Source organism: Zingiber officinale, chromosome 8B (assembly GCF_018446385.1).
Source record: "Zingiber officinale cultivar Zhangliang chromosome 8B, Zo_v1.1, whole genome shotgun sequence".
Classification (NCBI taxonomy): Eukaryota; Viridiplantae; Streptophyta; class Magnoliopsida; order Zingiberales; family Zingiberaceae; genus Zingiber; species Zingiber officinale.
In genome coordinates this window covers 52,640,347-52,664,700 of record NC_056001.1, presented here as the reverse complement: position 1 = coordinate 52,664,700, position 24,354 = coordinate 52,640,347, and the positions used below count along the sequence as shown (strand labels likewise).

Sequence of the window (24,354 nt, the reverse complement as noted above, 5' to 3'; positions counted from 1 at the left end):
AATTCTTACAATTCACAACACATATAGAAACTAATTATATCAACATTCAACTTTGTGCTCTAGGAGTACACTAGCACCGATATTAATTAACAAAATAATAGATGCAGCCGTTATGTTTAGAGTTTTGGACTTTGCATTTTGAAAGAGGTGCATTATCATTCATTGACAATAAATTGTCAAGATAATAAATGTAGCACTTTTATTATAGAGCTTTGGCACTGCTATATGAGAATTGCATGATTATTTGTAATCTTGGGGTTTAGTTCTTCCTATAAAAGAGCTGTGAAACTGCTTATAGTTTAGAGTTTCAACTCTTCCCTCTAAAAGAGTTGTGTGATTATTTATAATTTAGAGAAAGAGTTACGTGATTATTTATAGTTTAGAGCATCAACTTTGCCCTCTAAAAGAGCTGTGTGATTATTTGTAATTTAGAGCTTCGACTTCTCAATCTGAAAGAGTTGTCTCATTATTTGTAGTTTAGAGCTTCGGCTCCTCCCACTGAAAGAGTTGCACATGATTATTTATAGTCTTGAGCTCCGACACAGTGCTTGTAAGAAGTATGTAACTTCATAATCAACCGTTAATCTTTATGCATGCCTCTTCTATTTTCTATCGTATTGGTATTTCATTATGTTCACTTAAACTATTTCATTATGTTCTATTTCCTAGCTCCAAGTAAATAAATATAAGGTATGGATAATGCGCTTCCCATCTTGTAAGCTATGGTTAACGGAACTCTTCATTTATCGTCTTTGTGCCTGTGTTGGATTTGGACATCGTTGCTCCGGCGCCAACACTTCTAGTGGAGGCTTGGCATATCTAATAGTTATGTGCACAAAATTACTCATCCCCCAGTCCAAGCAACTTATTGTTATAGGTGTCATCTTCCAAAAGTCTGTTCAGATTTTTCATAAGTAGGGATAGGAATAGAAAGGATAATTGAGGATTTGAGGGCCTATATCAGATGCGCCCTTGTCTCATTACGTACCTTTTTCATTTCAATGGTAAAGAATGAGCCATTTTGCATTGTAGATAAAACATACATCTTCCACTATGCTCCCAACTATATTGTGTAAAGTTAATCAATCATGCAGTGTACGTAGCATGCATTTGAGTATCGTTCAGAATTTGAACAGAGTATGATCCAGAACACTACATCAGGGGATGATTATATTTAAGGCAAAGCAAAACAACAAGTACGACTCATGATCCAAAGAATTAATATTGGCAATTTATGCAGCAACATGTAATCTGTACTTAAATACAAAAAGATACGATGAAGCAATGGACAATTAATCTTGTGGACAAATTAAGTTAATCCTGAATCACTATCAACTGTGATAAACCATGAACTCTAATGCAGAACCCAAAAGCCACCGCTAGCTGGATTAATTACTATACATACTATTGCAGTTGGAGGTCAAAGAGTGTTCCCATGTGTTCTGGACGATGGATGAGTTGTGGATTCACACGAGAGGCGATTTGGTAGAACACCTGCCATGTTAATAAGCTATCGGAGCCGGACTGATGTCGAGAGCCCACTGCTCGCTCAACTCGGACGGTAGAGGCCACCCGCTCCAATCCTCCGTAAAGCCCAGGACAATGCTTGCAAAGGTGCTTCACATCGAACACCCTTTTGCCGAAAAAGAAGTGAACGAGGTGCAAGAACTCACGAACGGTCTTTGGTAATTTGCAGTCGCATGTCAGCATCTTGACTAGGAAGGCGAAATCATAGGCGCCTTGGAAGGTAACCCAGGAGACGGGAGAAAAATGCCAAAGGAAAGCAAGCCGGAGGTGGCCAAGTGCTGGGCGAATCTGCAAGAGTCGATGCCCCATACTTGATTCTTTTGGAAGTCGATGCCATTAGCCTTGAGCAGCTCGACGGAGGAAGGGGCGTAACAGTCGCGGCTGATGTCGAAGTCACGGAAATTAAATTCCCACACGTAACTCACACACGTGCCGTCGTTGTAGATGGCACATGGGAGGTTGCCGGCGGCGTCGGAGAGGGTGAGACCGACCTGGACGATGCGGAGGGCCTCGACGTTGGCGCGGATCAATTCGTAGCGCTGGGGGAGGGTGAGGGTGCAGTAGGGATTTTTGGAAGCGACGACGACACCAGGATACTCAGTGTCCAATGCGACGAAGGGGTGGAACAGGACGGCAGAGCGGATAAGGGCGAACTCCTCGTCGAGGTTATGAGCCCACACGGAGCGAACCTCGACTCTGCTGGCGCTGGCGGCGGAAGAGGAAATTGGCATATCGTTATTGTTGACGACTGCGACAGCCATGATGATGAGTGTGTTTGATGATATTAGAAATACGAAAGTAGTGGAAGCTGGAGATCGAGGAGATGTTAATTAGGTTTCGATCGAGTTGGAGTGGAAATTAAAATGGAAAGGGAGGGGGAGTTTAAATAGAGCAGGAAATTAAATGGAAATCAAAGAGAGAAAATCGCCAGATAATAAACACACTAAACAGAATTAGTTACTGCGAAGCGAATTATTAGGATATATATATGTAATTAATTAATGATGCTAAACGAGCTTAATCAGGACTTTAAGTATTAATCTGGCGCCAAATCTAGCTGCAATTGAGAGGTGAATAAACTATTTTACAAAAAAAACTTTTTATAATACGATAAAAAAAACGGATATTAAAAAGCTTTGAAATTAAATAATCATGGAGCTTTAAAGTAAATATCTAACGTTTAAAATGTAGTTTAAAAAATAATAATTAAATGTAAATTTGTAATTGATAAATAAATAAGAAAGTACGTTTTTTTATTAAAGACTTATTTTGATTTGAGCTCCTGTTACATCTTTTTAGCCTTCCAAATATGGATAAATTTTATTTGCTATTCTAAATTAGTATCTTATCCTGTTTAGAATTTGAGTTAGATGGAGATCGTTGAAGATGATATTAGCATTGATAAAGAAGTGAATTTGACGCACCAGATGTATGCACGTCTGAAAAATAAACCCCCCACGTGGAACTTCCTGATCTTAGTATGAGGATTGGTAGTACCTGAACTCTGCGCACACTCAGACAATCACCCGAAGCGTTAGAGATCAAAAACCAAGGAAGAAATCTCCGGTGCAGGCCCTCCGACGCTAAAGTCAGGTCTTTTTTTCCCCCAAAAGAACAGTGTGCGTTGGAAAAAGATCTGTTCAAGATGATTGCGTATGTGTGCGTACCTGGCTAAGAAAGAGAACCTCCTTTTTTATATGACGCTTCATACCTTCATAGTCTACCCGTTGTCAGATAATGTCAGGTGTCAAGGCCTGTCGGGTGAGAGAGGATGTACGGTGTCCTCCTATTAGTGAAAGGAAGGTTCCATTCGCAGGTGATAGCAGATCATTGAATAATTCCCTAACATACGACAATTATTCTCTGACAGGAGGTTACGATTTCCTGACATTGTTGTCGCTTAGCGCTTTCCGTCCCCCCTTGGGTTTAGCTATGGATAGCTCGAGATGATCATTCAAATGTACCACCCGGATTTAGTCTTGATGAGGAGGATGAGCAGTGACGACCCGCCCGGATTTTATTTGAAACTATGGCGAGGGACCCATCTTTCATGAATTGATCGCTGAAAGACCGACCGAGAGTTGTCTTAGTGAACGTATCAGGTCTGTCTAGATAGCCCGAACTGGAAAGATCTGATCAGTCAGCGGTAGGCCTAGGGCTAGTCCAAACCTAGTCTTATGTCTCAGATCTGAGGGTATGGCCTAACGGCGACCGTCCAGGAATTATGTGACTAGTGACATAGGGCGATTTAACTCCCTCTTTCTCCTAACTGTTAACTACCATGTCCCCTAGACTTTTGACTACCACGTCCCCTTGACTATTGACTAGCCCAAACTTAGTATTACGTCCCCTTCACTTTTAACTGTCACGTCCCCTTGACTATTGACTATCTGGCCTCATCGAGCCCCACCTTTATGCACCGTATCACAAGCCTCCCCTCCAAGTCTAGTCGAAGGAGGCTCAAGTTCGACTGACTAGACCCTGGTACGTTTACGACTCCACCTACATACAAGGGACTGGCTTGTAGCTAATTATCTTTGCAAAGACTGAAACCTGTATCCTTATCCCAATGTTGCTATCGGTCCAGTGAAGGTGGCGAGTCAGAATATTGCCATTGGCCCAACGATGTTGGAACAGATGAAGGCGATTCAAATGCTCAGGTTGTCGACAAGTGTTTGCAATAGCAGTGCTGGCTCATACCTTGTGTCGGGGTGGGAGTCAGTAGCCTGACCGAGAGGTCGTTAGTCGCGAGAGCATGCTCGTTTATAACTTGTGTTGGGGAGAGAGTCTGGAACGCCGACCGAGAGGTCGTTGGTCGTGAGAGCATGCTCACTTATAACTCGTGCTAGGGCAAGAGTCTAGAAAGATGACTGAGAGGTCGTTGGTCGTGAGAGCATGCTCACTTATAACTCGCACTGGAGTGAGAGTCTAGAACGCCGACCCAAAGGTCATTGGTCGTGAAAGCATGCTCGCTTATAACTTGCGCTGAGACGAGAGTCTAGAATACCGACTGAGAGGCCATTAGTCATGAGAGCATGCTCACCTATAACTTGCGCTAAGGTGAGAGTCTGGAAAGCTGACCGAGAGGTCGTTGGTCGTAAGAGCATGTTTACGTATAACTCGCGCTGAGGAGAGAGTCTGGAAAGCCGACCGAGAAGTCGTTGGTCGTGAGAATATGCTCACTTATAACTCACGTTGGGTCGAGAGTATGTAATGCCGACGGAGAGGTCTTTGGTCGTGAGAGCATGCTCACTTATAACTTGCGCTGTGGCAAGAGTGTGGAAAGCCGACCGGTAGGTCGTTGGTCATGAGAGCATGCTCACTTATAACTTGCACTGAAACGAGAGTTTGGAACACCTGCCAGGAGGGCGTTGGTCGTGAAAGCATACTCACTTATAACTCGTGCTAAGTGTTAGGACCAAAAGTAGCTAGAGGGGGGGTGAATAGCTCGTCGCTCGCTCGTTCCTCGACGTTGCTTGTCGTTGATTGTTTCTTCAAGAATATGCAGCGGAAAATACAGAAACAAAACACTCAACGCTGACACTAGGATTTTACTTGGTATCCACCTCCAAAGGAGGTGACTAATCCAAGGATCCACACCACGCACACACCCTCCACTATGAATAACACTCCTTTATGGTAACTACCAAAGGCGGAGAAGCCCTACAAGACTCTCAGTACAAGAAGAAAGGAAAGGGAAACAAAACACAAGCGCAAAGCTTACAATGAGTACAGAAAACCCTAACCCTAGCTTCTCTTCTTGTCTTTGATCCGCCTCTTGACTTGGAAATCTTCCAAGATCCTTCAAGAACTGGCGATCTGATCTTTGAGAGCGCTGTGGAGAAGTTGGCGAGAGATCTGAAGTGAATCGGTGAAGAGATGCCGCAGCCATCGCATGCCTGCAGCTTAAATCGACGCCAACGGTCGGAACCCGATCGATTCAAATGTTCCCAATCGATCGGGGAGGCTTTGGATCGATCCACGGATCGATCCAGAGCGCCTCTGTGCTCTAGGAAAAATGCCTGGATCGATCCACGGATCGATCCAGCGCTTATCACGCGAAGCAGCCGCGTCCCAATCGATCCACTGATCGATTGGGACATCTGGATCAATCCACGGATCGATCCAGAGGCTTTCTGTTCGCAGGGAAAAGCCTGGATCGATCCACTGATCGATCCAGCTCCTGGATCGATCCCCTGATCGATCCAGCACTTGGTTTTTGCCCAAACCAAGTTCCAAGACTCCCAAACCAACATCCGGTCATTCTTGACCTGTTGGTACATCATGCCTAGCATCTGGTCACTCCCTTGACCTGCCAGGACTTCCCACCAAGTGTCCGGTCAATTCCTTTGACCCACTTGGACTTTTCTCGTCATGCCAAGTATCTGGTCACTCCCTTGACCTACTTGGACTTTCCTATTCAGATGTCTGGTCAATCCCTTTGACCTATCTGTATTTTCTCGTGCCAAGTATCCAGTCAATCCTTTGACCTACTTGGACTTCCCAACACCAGATGTCCGATCATCCTTGATCCATCTGGATTTTCCCTTGCCTGGCTTCACTCACCAGGACTTTCACCTAGCTTCACTCACTAGGGTTTTCCATCTGCCTAGCTTCACTCACTAGGTCTTTCACCTGGCTTCACTCACCAGGATTTTCCTTCTGCCTAACATCCCAGTTAGGACTTCCCAGTCAAGTATTCGGTCAACCTTGACCTACTTGACTCTTCTTCAATTAACATCTTATTATCAAACATCTAAACCCAAACCAAGACTCAGCTTGGTCAACCAGGTCAACCTTGACCTGAGGGATGTTGCACCAACAATCTCCCCCTTTTTGATGTTTGACAATACCACAATAACACTTACAATGCCACATGTAAGTTAGGCTAATCCCATAGCCTCATTCTTCATGCCACTAGGTAATGAAAGCATAAGTTAAGCTTTTCATTCTCCCCCTAAGAGGGAAAACTCCCTCTTAGATAATGAAAGCCTAACTTACTCCCTTTCACACGTCCTTTCATTCTCCCCCTATTAGCACACATCAACCCATCTTTGGGCACACATCAACCCATGCCCCAATTTTGGGTACACATCAACAAATCCATTTGTTAACGACTCTCCCCCTGAAGAGTTGCTCATCGTTGTTCACAACATTACTCGTCGTGATCAACACGATAATGAAGGTCTCATACCCTTCATTTATCCTTAACTTCTTCCTCAATATAGACAAATACCCAACCTTGAGCATTTTCTAACCTCTTGAGTTCCCACTTTGAAATAATGAGGATATCCACTCCTCATTTTAAGTTCAAAAGCTCATCCATGAGCATTTTCTTTAAAGAAGGTTAACCACCTTCCAAGGTTCATGAAAAATAATTTTCATGCCTTTAAAGAGTCCCTCCCCCTAAAGACATGGTGGTAACTTCTGTCATTGCACCAACAATGACTTGGAATCCCTAAACCTTTAGGAAACCCAAATTTAGAAGTTTTGAGGTTCAAATATTCAAAATTTGAAACAAACCTCAACCTAAACTTCAACTTAGCCTTCCTTAACCAATCCATCCTTGTTTTCCACACGAAAACACCCGTTTTATGTATACAAATATATTTTTAGGGGTTTGGAATGGTTACCTAGACTCAATTAGGTTTAGAGTGCTGAAATCAGACCTTCCCAGCCAAAATCAGCATCCTGGATCGATTGGAGTTGGGTTCCAATCGATTCAACCTATTTGAATCGATCCACTGATCGATTCAGGATGTGTGGATCGATCGACTGATCGATCCAGCGAGCTTCTGCTCGCGAGATTTACCTTCTGAATCGATCCATGGATCGATTCAGGAACTCCAATCGATCCATGGATCGATCGGAGTTCTGATAGTTGCTGAAATTCCATTTCAGTCAACTTCAGAAACCCCTAGAAAATTCTACAAAAATCCAAAAATCATGAAATTTCGTGTAGACATTATTTAGGGCATACTTAATCATGGAAAAATAGCTTTCTATGAAAATACTTTATATTTTCAAAGATTGACACAAACTTGAAAACTTGCAAAAACTTTAGCGTTTTCTTCAAGTTTGTGTCTAACTATTCAATGGTGATTACTATCAAAAGATAGCCTTCACCAAAGTTTTCCAAAAACATTTTCAAAACATTTTCAAAACCAATATCCCATCATGTTCCTTGGGCATAATGCACATGACTTGTACATTAGCTTTCCCAATGATGGGAAAACACATAACTATGTGTTTTGATGAACCTAAAACTCAAAAGAATGCACTAAATCAACATCTTGAGTTTTGTTCATCTTCCTAACATCTCACTTGTATCTAATGTACACTAAAACACGTACAAGTCACCTTATAGTCCTTGTGAGATGTGAGATTTTGGTTTTGCCCTAATCTAGGGATCATGCATGTCTATCTAGGCATTTTAAAAATATTAGACATCCACCTAGGATGTCACTTATTAATAAGTGTTGTTAAACGCCATTAGTCCTTAATTACAAGGAAATAAACTAATGCATGATAATGTTATGGCATACATCAAAATAAAATAACTTTCAAAAGAAAGATTCCTATAACTACATGATGTATGAATGTCATGACATGGTATTTTTAGATTTTTCATAACAAAACATGAATGCAAAAATAGACATGATGTTATGACATATGATGGGCAAACAATCATGGCAAGATTTAGCATAAATAAAATATACCTAGATTAACTATCTAAGTATCCTTAAAACCTTAGCTAAACTTACAACTTAAACCTAGATTTGCCCTAAAGTGCTTTAAGAAAATGCCAAAGCTTAAATTGGCATTTCTAATTCCCTTGATTAATTTATGCCAGTCAAAAGTAAGCATATCCTCAAATGTTGGCATATTTCATTTTTCCACAAGAGTAGCACTTTTAAATTAAGGCCCGGATTGCCTTAAATTTACTAAGAACATACCAAAATCCCAACTTGGTAGTTCTTATGAATTTCCCAATATGTGCCATTTAAGATTAAAATCAATTTTTCCACCATTAGGCACAATTTACTCTTTCAAGGAGTAAATAATAATTCCATTTCATTTTCAAAGGTTAACAAAAACCTTGAAAATGCTCCTTGAGTGTCAATTTCCTCAAAGTTGGGTTAACTACCCTTCTAATCGGAGTTGACACTCTCTAACCCATCTATGAGGTAGAGAAGATGCTCCTAGGAACCCAACACCTATTGGTGCTCCTTGGATGCTCTAGGTATTCACTAGGGATAACTTCCCTAGATACCTTCCTAGTGACCTTGTTTGGCTTCTTGGAGGCCTTGGTCACACTTTCTAGGTCAACTCTAGGGATAGCCTCCCTTGTGACCTTGTTTGTGACTTTCTTAGACTTCTTAGAAGCCTTAGTCACATTTATTGCAAAAATACTCTTAGGGATGACTTCCCTAGTATTTTTGGCTTAACCACTAGACCTAGGGTTTGTTCCATAACTATATGGAACTCTATGGTAAGAGGGCACATCCTTCTTAGCCTTTGGTTTGTATCCCAAACCTCTATGGCCATTTGATGGCTTTTGTACCCCTAAACCTAGGTTATGCTCATTTTGCCCTAATAGGATATTTTCCATCCTTTTTAGGGTCTTTTCCATTTTATCAAGTCTTGACCTCAAGACTTGATTTTCCATCACTAAGTCCTTAGTTTTTGGTTTTCCATTAAGTTCATGAGCATTTTTGTTTCTAGGCTTGTATCTATTATCCTTAGTGTTCTTGCCTAGACTTTTAACTACACTTCTAGCCTTAAGTGTAGTAGTTTTAGCATGTAGGGCCACATGCTTTTCCTTAAAGCCCTCATGCTTCCTATTCTTATGGTAAATCGCATTAAAATGATAAAAATTAGAACTATCATGCTTTTTACCATAATGTAAAGGAGTAGGCTCAATAAATGTTACCTTCTTCTTTACCTTGGAGGCTCCCCCTTGACTAATGCCTTCTTGAGCCTTGACCATCTTCTTCCCCTTGAGGCATTGACTCCGGTAATGCCCCTTTTGATTGCAAGAGAAGCATATGATATGCTCCTTGCTCTTCTTTGTTCCGGGAATGGTCTCCTCGGGCTTCTCCTTGCCCTTTTGCGTCACTTGACCCTTCTTCTTGGCCAAGTTGGGACACTTGCTCTTGTAGTGCCCACTTTCCCTACACTCAAAACATATTATATGATTTTTATTTTTAATTGAAACATTTATATCTTCTTGTGTAGGGATGGCACTTGCTCCTCCATTTTCTATTTCTTGAATTTCGGAGGTGGCACCATCTTCTTCTTCTACACTTGACCCGGATGTAGAGGCTTCTCCTTCTTCTTGATCCGGCGTCACCAAGGATTGCTCCCCCTCAATCCTAGAGGTGGAGGCTTCATCATCTTGAACATGAAACACGGAGTATGCTCCCTCTTTGTTCCCTTCGTTGCATTCCCTTGAGGATGAAGCTTCTTGGATTTCCTCTTCTTCGGAGGTTGAGCATCTCTCAACCTCGGAGTCCTCCTCTTGGTCTTGCTCCAAAGAATCACCCTCTCTGGATTCTTCATGATCTTGTACAGTGGAGGGGATCTCTTCATGAAGCTTGGCCAATTTGCTCCATAGCTCCTTTGCATCTTCAAACTCTCCAATTTTGCAAAGGATGGTGCTTGGCAATAAATTGACCAAAAGCTTGGTCACTTTGTCATTAGCCTCGCACCTTTGGACTTGCTCTTGGCTCCACTTGCTCCTCTTGAGAACTTTGCCCTTTGAATTTCTTGGAGCCTTGAAGCCTTCCATTAGAGCAAACCATTGCTCTATCTCCATCATAAGAAAATTTTCGATTCTTGATTTCCAAGAATCGAAACTCGTAGAAGTGTATGGTGGAGCCACCCTTGTGTCAAATCCAAGTCCATCTTGGAATTGCATCTTGAAGTTGAGCTTGATAAAGTCTTGAACTTGAAGAATTTGCTCCAACTTCTTCACCCTCTAGCTTTTCTTGTTATGTTTGACCCTTCCGGCGATGATTCCGGTGAAGAGCGGCCTCGCTCTGATACCACTTGTTAGGACCAAAAGTAGCTAGAGGGGGGGTGAATAGCTCGTCGCTCGCTCGTTCCTCGACGTTGCTTGTCGTTGATGAAAATACAGAAACAAAACACTCAACGCTGACACTAGGATTTTACTTGGTATCCACCTCCAAAGGAGGTGACTAATCCAAGGATCCACACCACGCACACACCCTCCACTATGAATAACACTCCTTTATGGTAACTACCAAAGGCGGAGAAGCCCTACAAGACTCTCAGTACAAGAAGAAAGGAAAGGGAAACAAAACACAAGCGCAAAGCTTACAATGAGTACAGAAAACCCTAACCCTAGCTTCTCTTCTTGTCTTTGATCCGCCTCTTGACTTGGAAATCTTCCAAGATCCTTCAAGAACTGGCGATCTGATCTTTGAGAGCGCTGTGGAGAAGTTGGCGAGAGATCTGAAGTGAATCGGTGAAGAGATGCCGCAGCCATCGCATGCCTGCAGCTTAAATCGACGCCAACGGTCGGAACCCGATCGATTCAAATGTTCCCAATCGATCGGGGAGGCTTTGGATCGATCCACGGATCGATCCAGAGCGCCTCTGTACTCTGGGAAAAATGCCATCGATCCAGCGCTTATCACGCGAAGCAGCCGCGTCCCAATCGATCCACTAATCGATTGGGACATCTGGATCGATCCACGGATCGATCCAGAGGCTTTCTGTTCGCAGGGAAAAGCCTGGATCGATCCACTGATCGATCCAGCTCCTGGATCGATCCCCTGATCGATCCAGCACTTGGTTTTTGCCCAAACCAAGTTCCAAGACTCCCAAACCAACATCCGGTCATTCTTGACCTGTTGGTACATCATGCCTAGCATCTGGTCACTCCCTTGACCTGCCAGGACTTCCCACCAAGTGTCCGGTCAATTCCTTTGACCCACTTGGACTTTTCTCGTCATGCCAAGTATCTGGTCACTCCCTTGACCTACTTGGACTTTCCTATTCAGATGTCTGGTCAATCCCTTTGACCTATCTGTATTTCCTCGTGCCGAGTATCCAGTCAATCATTTGACCTACTTGGACTTCCCAACACCAGATGTCCGATCATCCTTGATCCATCTAGATTTTTCCTTGCCTGGCTTCACTCACCAGGACTTTCACCTAGCTTCACTCACTAGGGTTTTCCATCTACCTAGCTTCACTCACTAGGTCTTTCACCTGGCTTCACTCACCAGGATTTTCCTTCTGCCTAACATCCCAGTTAGGACTTCCCAGTCAAGTATTCGGTCAACCTTGACCTACTTGACTCTTCTTCAATTAACATCTTATTGTCAAACATCTAAACTCAAACCAAGACTCAGCTTGGTCAACCAGGTCAACCTTGACCTGAGGGATGTTGCACCAACACTAAGGTGAGAGTCTGGAATGCCGACTGAGAGGCTGTTGGTCGTGGGAGCATGCTCACTTATAACTCGCGCTTGGGTGAGAGTCAGGAATGTCGGCCGAGAAGCTGTTGGTTGTGAGAGCATGCTCACTTATAACTCGCGCTGGGGTGAGAGTCTGGAACGTTGGCAAAGAGGTCGTTGGTCGTGAGAGCATGCTCACGTATAATTTGCGCTGGGGCAAGAGTTTGGAATGCCGACCGAGAGGTCGTTGGTTGTGAGAGCATGCTCACTTATAACTCGCGCTGGGGTGAGAGTCTGGAAAGATCTGATCGCTGAAAGGTCGCTGAAAGGTCGACCGAGAGTTGTCTTAGTGAACGTATCAGGTCTGTCTAGATAGCTCGAACTGGAAAGATTTGATCAGTCAGGGGTAGGCCTAGGGCTAGTCCAAACCTAGTCTTATGTCTCAGATCTGAGGGTCTGGCCTAATGACGACCGACCAGGAATTATGTGACTAGTGACGTAGGGCGGTTTAACTCCCTCTTTCTCCTAACTGTTAACTACCATGCCCCCTAGACTTTTGACAATCACGTCCTCTTGACTTTTGACTGCCACGTCCCCTTAACTATTGACTGTCACGTCTCCTTAACTATTAACTACCACGTCCCCTTGACTATTGACTACCTAGCCATATCGGGCCCCACCTTTATGCACTGTATCACAAACCTCCCTTCAAGTCTAGTCAAAGGAGGCTCAAGTTCGACTAACTAGACCCTGACACGCTTACGACTCCACCTGCATACAAGGGACTAGCATGTAGCTGATTATCATTGCAAAGACTAAAACTTGTATCCTTGTCCCAGGTTAGGGTATACACTATCAAGGAAAAACAGTTTTATAAGGAAATACTTCCTATTTTCAAAGATTGACACAAACTTGAAAACTTGTAAAAACTTTAGTGTTTTCTTCTAGTTTGTGTCTAACTCTTCAATTATGATTACTATCAAAAGATAGCCTTCATCAAGGTTTTCCAAAAGCATTTAAAATGAATTTCAAAACCAATATCCAACCATGTTCTTTAGTCTCAATGCACATGATTTGTACATTAGCTTTCCCAATGATTGAAAAACACATAATTATATGTTTTGATGAAACCAAAACTCAACTAGATTCACCAAATCAACATCTTGAGTTTTGTTCATCATTTATTCTAACATCTTATTTGTATCTAATGTACACTAAAACACATACAAGTCACCTTATAGTTCTTTGTTAGATGTAAAGTTTGGTTTTGCTTTAAACTAGAGATTATTCATATCTATCTAGGTATTTTGGATTATGAACATCCATCTATGATGTTACTTGTTAGTAAATGTCATTTGTCCTTAATTGCAAGGAATTTAAAATAATGCATGATGTGTTATGGCATACATCAAAATAAATGATATTTTAAAAGAATATTTGCTATAACTACATGATGTATGTATGACGTGACATTGTATTTTTATTTTTTTATTCATAATAAGCATGAATGCTAAAAATGATGTCATGGCATGTGATGGGAAAACAAAGCATGTCAATTAACATAAATAAAAATATACCTAGATTGTGTTTCTAAGTATCCTAAAATCATTAGTTAAACCTAAAAGTAATCCTAGATTTGCCCATATCTTCTTAAGAAAATGTCAAAAACTCAACTTGGCATTTCTTTTGTACTTGATTAATTGTGCCAATTTCAAATTAAGCATATTTTTTGAATTTTTGGCACATTTTACTCTTACAAAGAGTAAACACATTAAATTAAGGCTTTCATTGACCTTTAACTTCCTTAGAAAATACTCAAGTCCCAACTTGGTATTTCTTACGCTTTTTCCAATTGTGCCAATTTAAATTGAATTCCAATTTCTCAAGTTTTTGGCACATTTTACTCTTTTAAAGAGTAATCATTTAAAATTAAGGCCTAACTTGCCCTTAAATCCTTAAGAAAATGTCAAAATCCTAACTTGCCATTTTTTTGCTCTTCTTGTTTGTGCCAATCAAAATTAAATTTAATTCCTCAAAGCTTGGCACATTTTACTCTTCCAAAGAGTAAACACATAATCTATTTCATTTTTAAAGGTCAATAAAAACCTTAAAAATACTCTCCGAGTGTCAACTTCATCAAGGTTGGATTAATTATCCTTCCAATTTGAGTTGACACTCTCTAACTCATCTAAGGGGTAGAGAAAATACTCGTAGGAATCCAAAACCTATTGGTTCTCTTTGAATGTTCTAGGTACTCACTAGGAATAACTTCCCTAGATACCTTCCTAGTGACCTTGTTAGGCTTCTTAGAAGCCTTGGTCACCTTCTCTAGGTCAACTCTAGGGATAGCTTCCCTTGTGACCTTCTTAGTGACTTTGTTAGACTTCTTAGAAGTCTTAGTCACTTTTGTCATTGCAAAGATACTCCTAGGGATAACTTCTCTTGTATCATTGACTTGACCGTTAGACCTAGGATTGATTCCATAGCTATATGGAAACCTATGATAAGAAGGCACAATCGACCGGGTGGTTGTTGGTCGTGAGAGTATGCTCACTTATAACTCGCACTAAGATAAGAGTCTGGATGTAAAACACCGAAAAATGGAGAATAATGATAAGGAAATTTTTAGAAATTTTTCTGGAATTTTTTCGAACACCGTATGGCTTCGGTTACGGGGATAATATTGGGTCGCGGGAAAGCCTATTTAGGCTACCCCGTTTTAGCGAGGAAATGTTGATTTTCTTTAATTCCTTTTCTTTTTTTTTTATTTTTTTTTCCACTTCCCCCGTCATTTCCCTTCTTCCTCCCGATCCCTGCGATGTCGTGCCCTAACCGACGACGGTTTCTTTCCCCCGCGATTTAAGCCGTGGCCGAGGAGTTCTATTTCCTCTCTTCTCCTGATCCCGTGCCCTAGCCTTCCTCTACACCGAACTCCCCTTCTCCCCGATATCTATTACATGTTTGTTTTGTTTACTTGTTATGCACTTCATGTTAGTACCTACCTAATTATACATGCTTATAAGGATAGTGACATAACCAGACTTTATTATGTTCAGGACCTAGGTTTTTATACCTTATCTAATCTATGTACCTTTGATTTGATTCATTGTCCTCTGGTACACATTATGTAGAGATGGGTAGGTTCAGGATTTTCAATGCTTAGTGTCATGCATCATCTCGCATGATTGCATGCTGTGTGATAGTCGACTCTATTATTGTTGAGCACATCACCAGTTACTTGAATCTACACACACGACCAGTCATGGGTTAGTGGTTCTTATTAGGCAGGGTGTGTTGCTGTAGGTTGCTCTGTCAAGGGCTCCGTTGGTCCACTTATGGGTAGTGTGATGCAGCGTTGTAGCATGACAGGGATCTCTCCTCTGGACTTGCTCAGGGAGATGAGAGCATTGAGCTCCCCCACTTATGATTTGGGGTAGGAGGATTGGTGTACTCCGACAACATCCCGTCCACTCGGTCACTCATCAGGAGCAGTGATGGCAGAGTGCACGGTAGTCACAGCCCTACCCACTCGGTCTCACGATCGTGTGTGAGACGACTGACTGGAGAGTAGGGGTGACCAGGACATGTCATTGGCATCATACGCACTGATGCATTTATTGCTTGTGTTTGCTGCACTTGTCTGCTGCATATTGGATGGATGCATTTGTTTGACATGCATATAGGATTCCTATTCCCCTCGGATGATTATCCATACACCAGGTCCTGATTAGTACAGTTTTCTCCTGTTTATTTTAGTTGCATTTGTCATTCTTATATCAGGAGACTGTACGTATGATTAGTGCTAGTTGTTATTTTCTTACTATGTATATCCCGCTGAGGAGTTGACTCACCCCGTGGTTATTTACTATTTTCAGGTTGAGGCTGTCCGAAAGAGTTCCAGTCGCTAGTCCCCTGCAGATCGCGAGGATGTGTTTTATCTTTCGGTTTTCTTATTGTACTTTTTAGACTTGTTCTAGTTTTGACATTTGGATATTATGTTATCTTTATTGTCGATGAGTTTTTTTTGGATGTGTTTTTGCTACATGCTTGCCTGGATGGCAGAAGAGGTGAATTCGTTGTGATTTGTGTTTTATGGGTGTAGTGGAGTAGGATATCAGTTTTGAGCTTTATGGATGTAGCTGAGTAGGATTTTTACCTTGGTTTTCTTTTCGTTGCATTTGTTTAATTTTACTATGTCATTCGTACAGGGGAGATGCTGCCGAAATTTCTTATGGCAGGGACTCCCTCGGGGTGTGACAATTTATCTGGTATCAGAGCACAGGTTTTCTGATGCTTGGTTTTCGTATTGTTGATTTTGCGAGTCATGTTTTTGTGTGTTGGATTTTCAAAATAATCTGACACCAATTTAATTGATATCAGAGTCAGGTTGGTGATACTTGTTTATTTTTCATGTTACGGATTTTTGAGATTAATCTTATACCAATTTATTGGTATCATAGCGGGTTACGATACCTACTTTTAGTGTTTTAGATTTTTGGGTTAGCCCAAGTTGCCAGTAAACTTGGGTATTTATTTTCGAATTTATACGATTTTCGTCAATTTTCTCATCCAGAACTTTGAGGTAAAATGGGGACTGGACAGCGACGGAACATCTCCAGACGGAAAATAGGTATGAAGATAATTTTATAATTTTTATACTTGTAGTGATATTTGTGTTATAACTTAACAGATATGAGGAGATCTACACGAGTAGTTACGAGACATGGTGTTGGAGGCCACGTAAGAGGACTTTGGAATCTCTGGCAACAGACTCGCCAGAGATGCCTACTGGGGTTGAGCCTGTCAGTCAGGGTCAGACTCAGGATACTGCGCGCGCGTCGGGCTCTCAGACCCCGATGACTCCTTTAGAGGTGCCTACCTCGGCTGCACCTGCAGTACCCACCCCTACCGTATTTACGGTACCACTAGGGATACAAATGGCATACCCAGCACCTGCTCCGGTTGAGCCTACGGCGTACCAGGCACCGCCGCCACCTGGACCTATTGTGTACCCGGTACCAGCGGCACCTGTGCCCCTAGTACCTACAGTGTACCCAGCAATAGCACCAGCGGTACCAATTGCTCCATTTCTGATACCACCACCTTCTACCGTACCTCCAGCCGAGGCCACCTATGCCGACCCTACAGTGCCACCAGCGGTATATGCCCCATCTTATGCAGCAGCACCGAGAGTACCTCCCCCGGTCTATCCAGCAGTACTACCTGTAGCACCAGCTCTAGTGGTTCTGCCAGTTCAAGCAGCCGTCCCTACCCACCTCACAGATATTGTCGCGGCACGAGCTCGGATCCCAACATTGGAAGGGTTGATGAAGAGTCGATTCACACTCTTCCGAGGAGAGACTGATCCGAGTGTGGCCCAGTCCTGGTTAGAGACCATGGAGCGGACCTTCTTTTACATGGCTTGTTCAGAGTGGGAGGAAGCGGAGCTGGCTGCTTTCCATTTACAAGACGAGGCTGACACCTGGTGGGTTACGCAATGTTCCGTCATAGGCGAGTAGAACATAACTTGGGCCAGATTCAGAGAGGTTTTTGAGAGTCGTTACTTTCCACGAGCCTATCAGATGACTCGCCGTCAGGATTTTCTGAGTCTACGACAGAACAACTGATCGGTGACAGAGTACAAGGCTGAGTTTAATCAGTTGGCTATATTTTGTCTAGAACTGGTTGCTAAGGACAGTTCCCGTATGCAGTAGTTTATTCAGGGACTGGATGGACATCTGCAAGTAAAGCTTGCCGACTTTGGGAACTCAACTTACCTAGAGACACTGGACAGAGTCCTGATGATAGAGTCAACTCACCAGAGAGCGTATCCGGACAAGAAAAGGAAGTAGACGAGTCAGACATCAGGGCAGATCTAGCAGGCACAGGCGACTGGACAATAGCTGAGTGGTCGCAGTCGGCCAGGTCAGGGTCCTTCTGGGGCTTCTGGTCAGCCACAAAAGTCAAGATGGTCTTCATCAGGACGTTTCTGGCCTACGTTTCTAATAGAATAGATCCATCTTGTAAGCTATGGTTAATTAATGGAACTCTTCATTTCTAATAGAATTAATCCTGCCTACGCGTTTCTTTCTAATTTCTATCCCATGTATGAGTATGTCACCCCTTCCATGTCTTCTCATGGGTCATCCTTCCCTTGTCCCAGTAGGTGAGCAAATAACCGCTCGCCTATGTAACACTAATACTATATTTCACTAAAATAGTTATTATAAACCCCTAGAGGCTGCTATAACTATCAATAAAAGGAAAAAAAATCATTTATTGTAATTGTTAAGTTAAATTTCCTTCATAATCTTATAGTATGATGTAAATATATACGATCAATTAGTTTTATAAAAAATCAAGAAAATGGTTCCATACAAGTAAATAATAACCAAATCAAACCTCTTTTCAAATTAGAATTCATGTAGTAAATAAATGATTCGTCCAGACAAAAAAAGTTAATATATAACGTTATGAAGAGTGAAAAAAAAACAGATGAAATAAGGCTCCACATGATAATTTACCGTTATCAAAGAAAACAAATTTTTAGCATTTATATTCTTCAACAAATAAAGCCAAATATTCTGAGCTCTTGATTGCAATTTTTCAAAAATACCTAATAATTAATAAGATCCTAACCATATATTCCGCATCAATTTTTAAATGAAAGCATCATTCAATGTCATCTCTAGCGCGCCATTTCTATTCACATTAATAGCCTTCCAAAAGATTAATCATGCAGTGTAGCATGTATTTGAGTATCGTTCAGAATTTAAGCAGAGTATATATATGATCCAAAACACACAAGGGGATGAGCAAAACAACTAGTATTACTCATGATCCAAAGACTTAATATTGACAATTTGTCTGACGATGCGACAACATGTAATCTGTACTTAAACACAAAAAGATAAGATGAAGCAATGGACAATTAATCTTATGGACAAATTAAGCTAATGCTGATCGAACCACTATCAACTGTGATAAACCATGAACTCTAATGCAGAACCCAAAAGCCACCGCTAGCTGGATTAATTAGTATACATACTATTGCAGTTGGAGGTCAAAGAGTGTTCCCATGTGTTCTGGACGATGGATGAGTTGTGGATTCACACGAGAGGCGATTTGGTAGAACAGCTGCCATGTTAATAAGCTATCGGAGCCGGACTGATGTCGAGAGCCCACTGCTCGCTCAACTCGGACGGTAGAGGCCACCCGCTCCAATCCTCCGTAAAGCCCAGGACAATGCTTGCAAAGGTGCTTCACATCGAACACCCTTTTGCCGAAAAAGAAGTGAACGAGGTGCAAGAACTCACGAACGGTCTTTGGTAATTTGCAGTCGCATGTCAGCATCTTGACTAGGAAGGCGAAATCATAGGCGCCTTGGAAGGTAACCCAGGAGACGGGAGAAAAATGGCCAAAGGAAAGCAAGCCGGAGGTGGCCAAGTTCTGGGCGAATCTGCAAGAGTCAATGCCCAATATTTGATTCTTTTGGAAGTCGATGCCATTAGCCTTGAGCAGCTCGACGGAGGAAGGGGCGTAACGGTCGCGGCTGATGTCGAAGTCGCGGAAATTAAATTCTCACACGTAACTCACACAAGTGCCGTCGCTGTAGATGGCACATGGGAGGTTGCCGGCGGCGTCGGAGAGGGTGAGACCGACCTGGACGATGCGGAGAGCCTCGACGTTGGCGCGGATCAATTCGTAGCGCTGGGGGAGGGTGAGGGTGCAGTAGGGATTTTTGGAAGCGACGACGACGCCAGGATACTCGGTGTCCAATGCGACGAAGGGGTGGAAGGGGACGGCGGAGCGGATAAGGGCGAACTCCTCGTCGAGGTTATGAGCCCACACGGAGCGAACCTCGACTCTGCGGGCGCTGGCGCTGGCGGCGGAAGAGGAAATTAGCATATCGTTATTGTTGACGACTGCGACAGCCATGATGATGAGTGTGTTTGATGATATTAGAAATACGAAAGTAGTGGAAGCTGGAGATATATCGAGGAGATGTTAGATTTCGATCGATCGAGTTGCAGTGGAAATTAAAATGGAAAGGGAGGGGGAGTTTAAATAGAGCAGGCAATCAAAGAGAGAAAATCGCCAGATAATAAACACACTAAACAGAATTAGTTACTGCGAAGCGAATTATTAGGATATATATATATATGTAATTAATTAATGATGCTAAACGAGCTTAATCAGGACTTTAAGTATTAATCTGGCGCCAAATCTACTGCAATTGTGAGGTGAATAAACTATTTTACAAAAAAAACTTTTTATAATACGATAAAAAAAACGGATATTAAAAAGCTTTGAAATTAAATAATCATGGAGCTGAAAAGTAAATATCTAACGTTTAAAATGTAGTTTAAAAAATAATAATTAAATGTAAATTTGTAATTGATAAATAAATAAGAAAGTACGTTTTTTTATTAAAGAATTATTTTGATTTGAGCTCCTGTTACATCTTTTTAGCCTTTCAAATATGGATAAATTTTATTTGCTATTCTAAATTAGTATCTTATCCTGTTTAGAATCTGAGTAAGATGGATACCATTGAAGATGATATTAGCATTGATGAAGAGGTGAATTTGATGCACCAGATGTATGCACGTCTGGAAAATAAACCCCCCACGTGGAACTTTCTGATCTTAGTATGAGAATTGGTAGTACCTGAACTCTGCGCACACTCATACAATCACCCGAAGCGTTAGAGATCAAAAACCAAGGAAGAAATCTCCGGCGCAGGCCCTCCGACGCTAAAGTCAGGTCTTTTTTTCCCCCAAAAGAACAATGTACGTTGGAAAAAGATCTGTTCAAGATGATTGCGTATGTGTGAGTACTTGGCTAAGGAAGAGGACCTCCTTTTTTATATGACGCTTCATACCTTCATAGTTTGCCCGTTGTCAGAGAATGTCAGGTGTCAAGGCATGTCGGGTGAGAGAGGATGTACGGTGGCCTCCTATTAGTGAAAGGAAGGTTCCATTCGCAGGTGATAGCAGATCATGAATAATTCCCTAACATACGACAATTATTCTCTGACAGGAGGTTACGATTTCCTGACATTGTTGTCGCTTAGCGCTTTCCGTCCCCCCTTGGGTTTAGCTATGGATAGCTCGAGATGATCATTCAAATGTACCACCCGGATTTAGTCTTGATGAGGAGGATGAGCAGTGACGACCCGCCCGGATTTTATTTGAAACTATGGCGAGGGACCCATCTTTCATGAATTGATCGCTGAAAGACCGACCGAGAGTTGTCTTAGTGAACGTATCAGGTCTGTCTAGATAGCCCGAACTGGAAAGATCTGATCAGTCAGCGGTAGGCCTAGGGCTAGTCCAAACCTAGTCTTATGTCTCAGATCTGAGGGTATGGCCTAACGGCGACCGTCCAGGAATTATGTGACTAGTGACATAGGGCGGTTTAACTCCCTCTTTCTCCTAACTGTTAACTACCATGTCCCCTAGACTTTTGACTACCACGTCCCCTTGACTATTGACTAGCCCAAACTTAGTATTACGTCCCCTTCACTTTTAACTGTCACGTCCCCTTGACTATTGACTATCTGGCCTCATCGAGCCCCACCTTTATGCACCGTATCACAAGCCTCCCCTCCAAGTCTAGTCGAAGGAGGCTCAAGTTCGACTGACTAGACCCTGGTACGTTTACGACTCCACCTACATACAAGGGACTGGCTTGTAGCTAATTATCTTTGCAAAGACTGAAACCTGTATCCTTATCCCAATGTTGCTATCGGTCCAGTGAAGGTGGCGAGTCAGAATATTGCCATTGGCCCAACGATGTTGGAACAGATGAAGGCGATTCAAATGCTCAGGTTGTCGACAAGTGTTTGCAATAGCAGTGCTGGCTCATACCTTGTGTCGGGGTGGGAGTCAGTAGTCTGACCGAGAGGTCGTTAGTCGCGAGAGCATGCTCGTTTATAACTTGTGTTGGGGAGAGAGTCTGGAACGCCGACCGAGAGGTCGTTGGTCGTGAGAGCATGCTCACTTATAACTCGTGCTAGGGCAAGAGTCTAGAAAGATGACTGAGAGGTCGTTGGTCGTGAGAGCATGCTCACTTATAACTCGCACTGGAGTGAGAGTCTAGAACGCCGACCCAAAGGTCATTGGTCGTGAAAGCATGCTCGCTTATAACTTGCGCTGAGACGAGAGTCTAGAATATCGACTGAGAGGCCATTAGTCATGAGAGCATGCTCACCTATAACTTGCGCTAAGGTGAGAGTCTGGAAAGCTGACCGAGAGGTCGTTGGTCGTAAGAGCATGTTTACGTATAACTCGCGCTGAGGAGAGAGTCTGGAAAGCCGACCGAGAAGTCGTTGGTCGTGAGAATATGCTCACTTATAACTCACGTTGGGTCGAGAGTATGTAATGCCGACGGAGAGGTCTTTGGTCGTGAGAGCATGCTCACTTATAACTTGCGCTGTGGCAAGAGTGTGGAAAGCCGACCGGTAGGTCGTTGGTCATGAGAGCATGCTCACTTATAACTTGCACTGAGACGAGAGTTTGGAACACCTGCCAGGAGGGCGTTGGTCGTGAAAGCATACTCACTTATAACTCGTGCTATGGTGAGAGTCTGGAATGCCGACTGAGAGGCTGTTGGTCGTGGGAGCATGCTCACTTATAACTCGCGCTTGGGTGAGAGTCAGGAATGTCGGCCGAGAAGCTGTTGGTTGTGAGAGCATGCTCACTTATAACTCGCGCTGGGGTGAGAGTCTGGAACGTTGGCCAAGAGGTCGTTGGTCGTGAGAGCATGCTCACGTATAATTTGCGCTGGGGCAAGAGTTTGGAATGCCGACCGAGAGGTCGTTGGTTGTGAGAGCATGCTCACTTATAACTCGCGCTGGGGTGAGAGTCTGGAAAGATCTGATCACTGAAAGGTCGCTGAAAGGTCGACCGAGAGTTGTCTTAGTGAACGTATCAGGTCTGTCTAGATAGCTCGAACTGGAAAGATCTGATCAGTCAGGGGTAGGCCTAGGGCTAGTCCAAACCTAGTCTTATGTCTCAGATCTGAGGGTCTGGCCTAATGACGACCGACCAAGAATTATGTGACTAGTGACGTAGGGCGGTTTAACTCCCTCTTTCTCCTAACTGTTAACTACCATGCCCCCTAGACTTTTGACAATCACGTCCTCTTGACTTTTGACTGTCACGTCCCCTTAACTATTGACTGTCACGTCCCCTTAACTATTAACTACCACGTCCCCTTGACTATTGACTACCTAGCCATATCGGACCCCACCTTTATGCACTGTATCACAAACCTCCCTTAAAGTCTAGTCAAAGGAGGCTCAAGTTCGACTAACTAGACCCTGACACGCTTACGACTCCACCTGCATACAAGGGACTAGCATGTAGCTGATTATCATTGCAAAGACTAAAACTTGTATCCTTGTCCCAGGTTAGGGTATACACTATCAAGGAAAAATAGTTTTATAAGGAAATACTTCCTATTTTCAAAGATTGACACAAACTCGAAAACTTGTAAAAACTTTAGTGTTTTCTTCTAGTTTGTGTCTAACTTTTCAATGATGATTACTATCAAAAGATAGCCTTCATCAAGGTTTTCCAAAAGCATTTTAAAATGAATTTCAAAACCAATATCCAACCATGTTCTTTAGTCTCAATGCACATGATTTGTACATTAGCTTTCCCAATGATTGAAAAACACATAATTATATGTTTTGATGAAACCAAAACTCAACTAGATTCACCAAATCAACATCTTGAGTTTTGTTCATCATTTATTCTAACATCTTATTTGTATCTAATGTACACTAAAACACATACAAGTCACCTTATAGTTCTTTGTTAGATGTAAAGTTTGGTTTTGCTTTAAACTAGAGATTATTCATATCTATCTAGGTATTTTGGATTATGAACATCCACCTATGATGTTACTTGTTAGTAAATGTCATTTGTCCTTAATTGCAAGGAATTAAAAATAATGCATGATGTGTTATGGCATACATCAAAATAAATGATTTTTTAAAAGAATATTTGCTATAACTACATGATGTATGTATGACATGACATTGTATTTTTGTTTTTTATTCATAATAAGCATGAATGCTAAAAATGATGTCATGGCATGTGATGGGAAAACAAAGCATGTCAATTAAGATAAATAAAAATATACCTAGATTGACTTTCTAAGTATCCTTAAATCATTAGCTAAACCTAAAAGTAATCCTAGATTTTCCCATATCTTCTGAAGAAAAAGTCGAAACCCAACTTGGCATTAAGCATCTGTGTGGTGTTGACTTGAGATTATTTTTTGAAGGTAGAGATTTCCTTCGATTTCGACAGCAAGGGAAAAACCTTCTTAGCTGCCAAATCTGAGGTAAGCGTTAACCCTAGCCTCTAAAATAGGTAATGCAGTGATG

The 24,354-nt window shown here is 42.3% G+C and overlaps 1 protein-coding gene and 1 pseudogene across 1 annotated transcript; both read right to left on the bottom strand.

Annotated features, from left to right (window-relative positions):
- Positions 1-1,404: 1,404 nt before the first annotated feature.
- Positions 1,405-2,288, bottom strand: LOC122013823 (annotated as a pseudogene).
- Positions 2,289-19,001: 16,713 nt separating this feature from the next.
- Positions 19,002-19,892, bottom strand: LOC122013822 (probable CCR4-associated factor 1 homolog 11). The gene is made up of 2 exons (XM_042570046.1): positions 19,540-19,892; positions 19,002-19,413 (listed from the first exon to the last, which is right to left on the bottom strand). The coding sequence occupies exons 1-2, from the start codon at positions 19,890-19,892 to the stop codon at positions 19,002-19,004; spliced, it is 765 nt and encodes a 254-aa protein (XP_042425980.1).
- Positions 19,893-24,354: the final 4,462 nt, after the last annotated feature.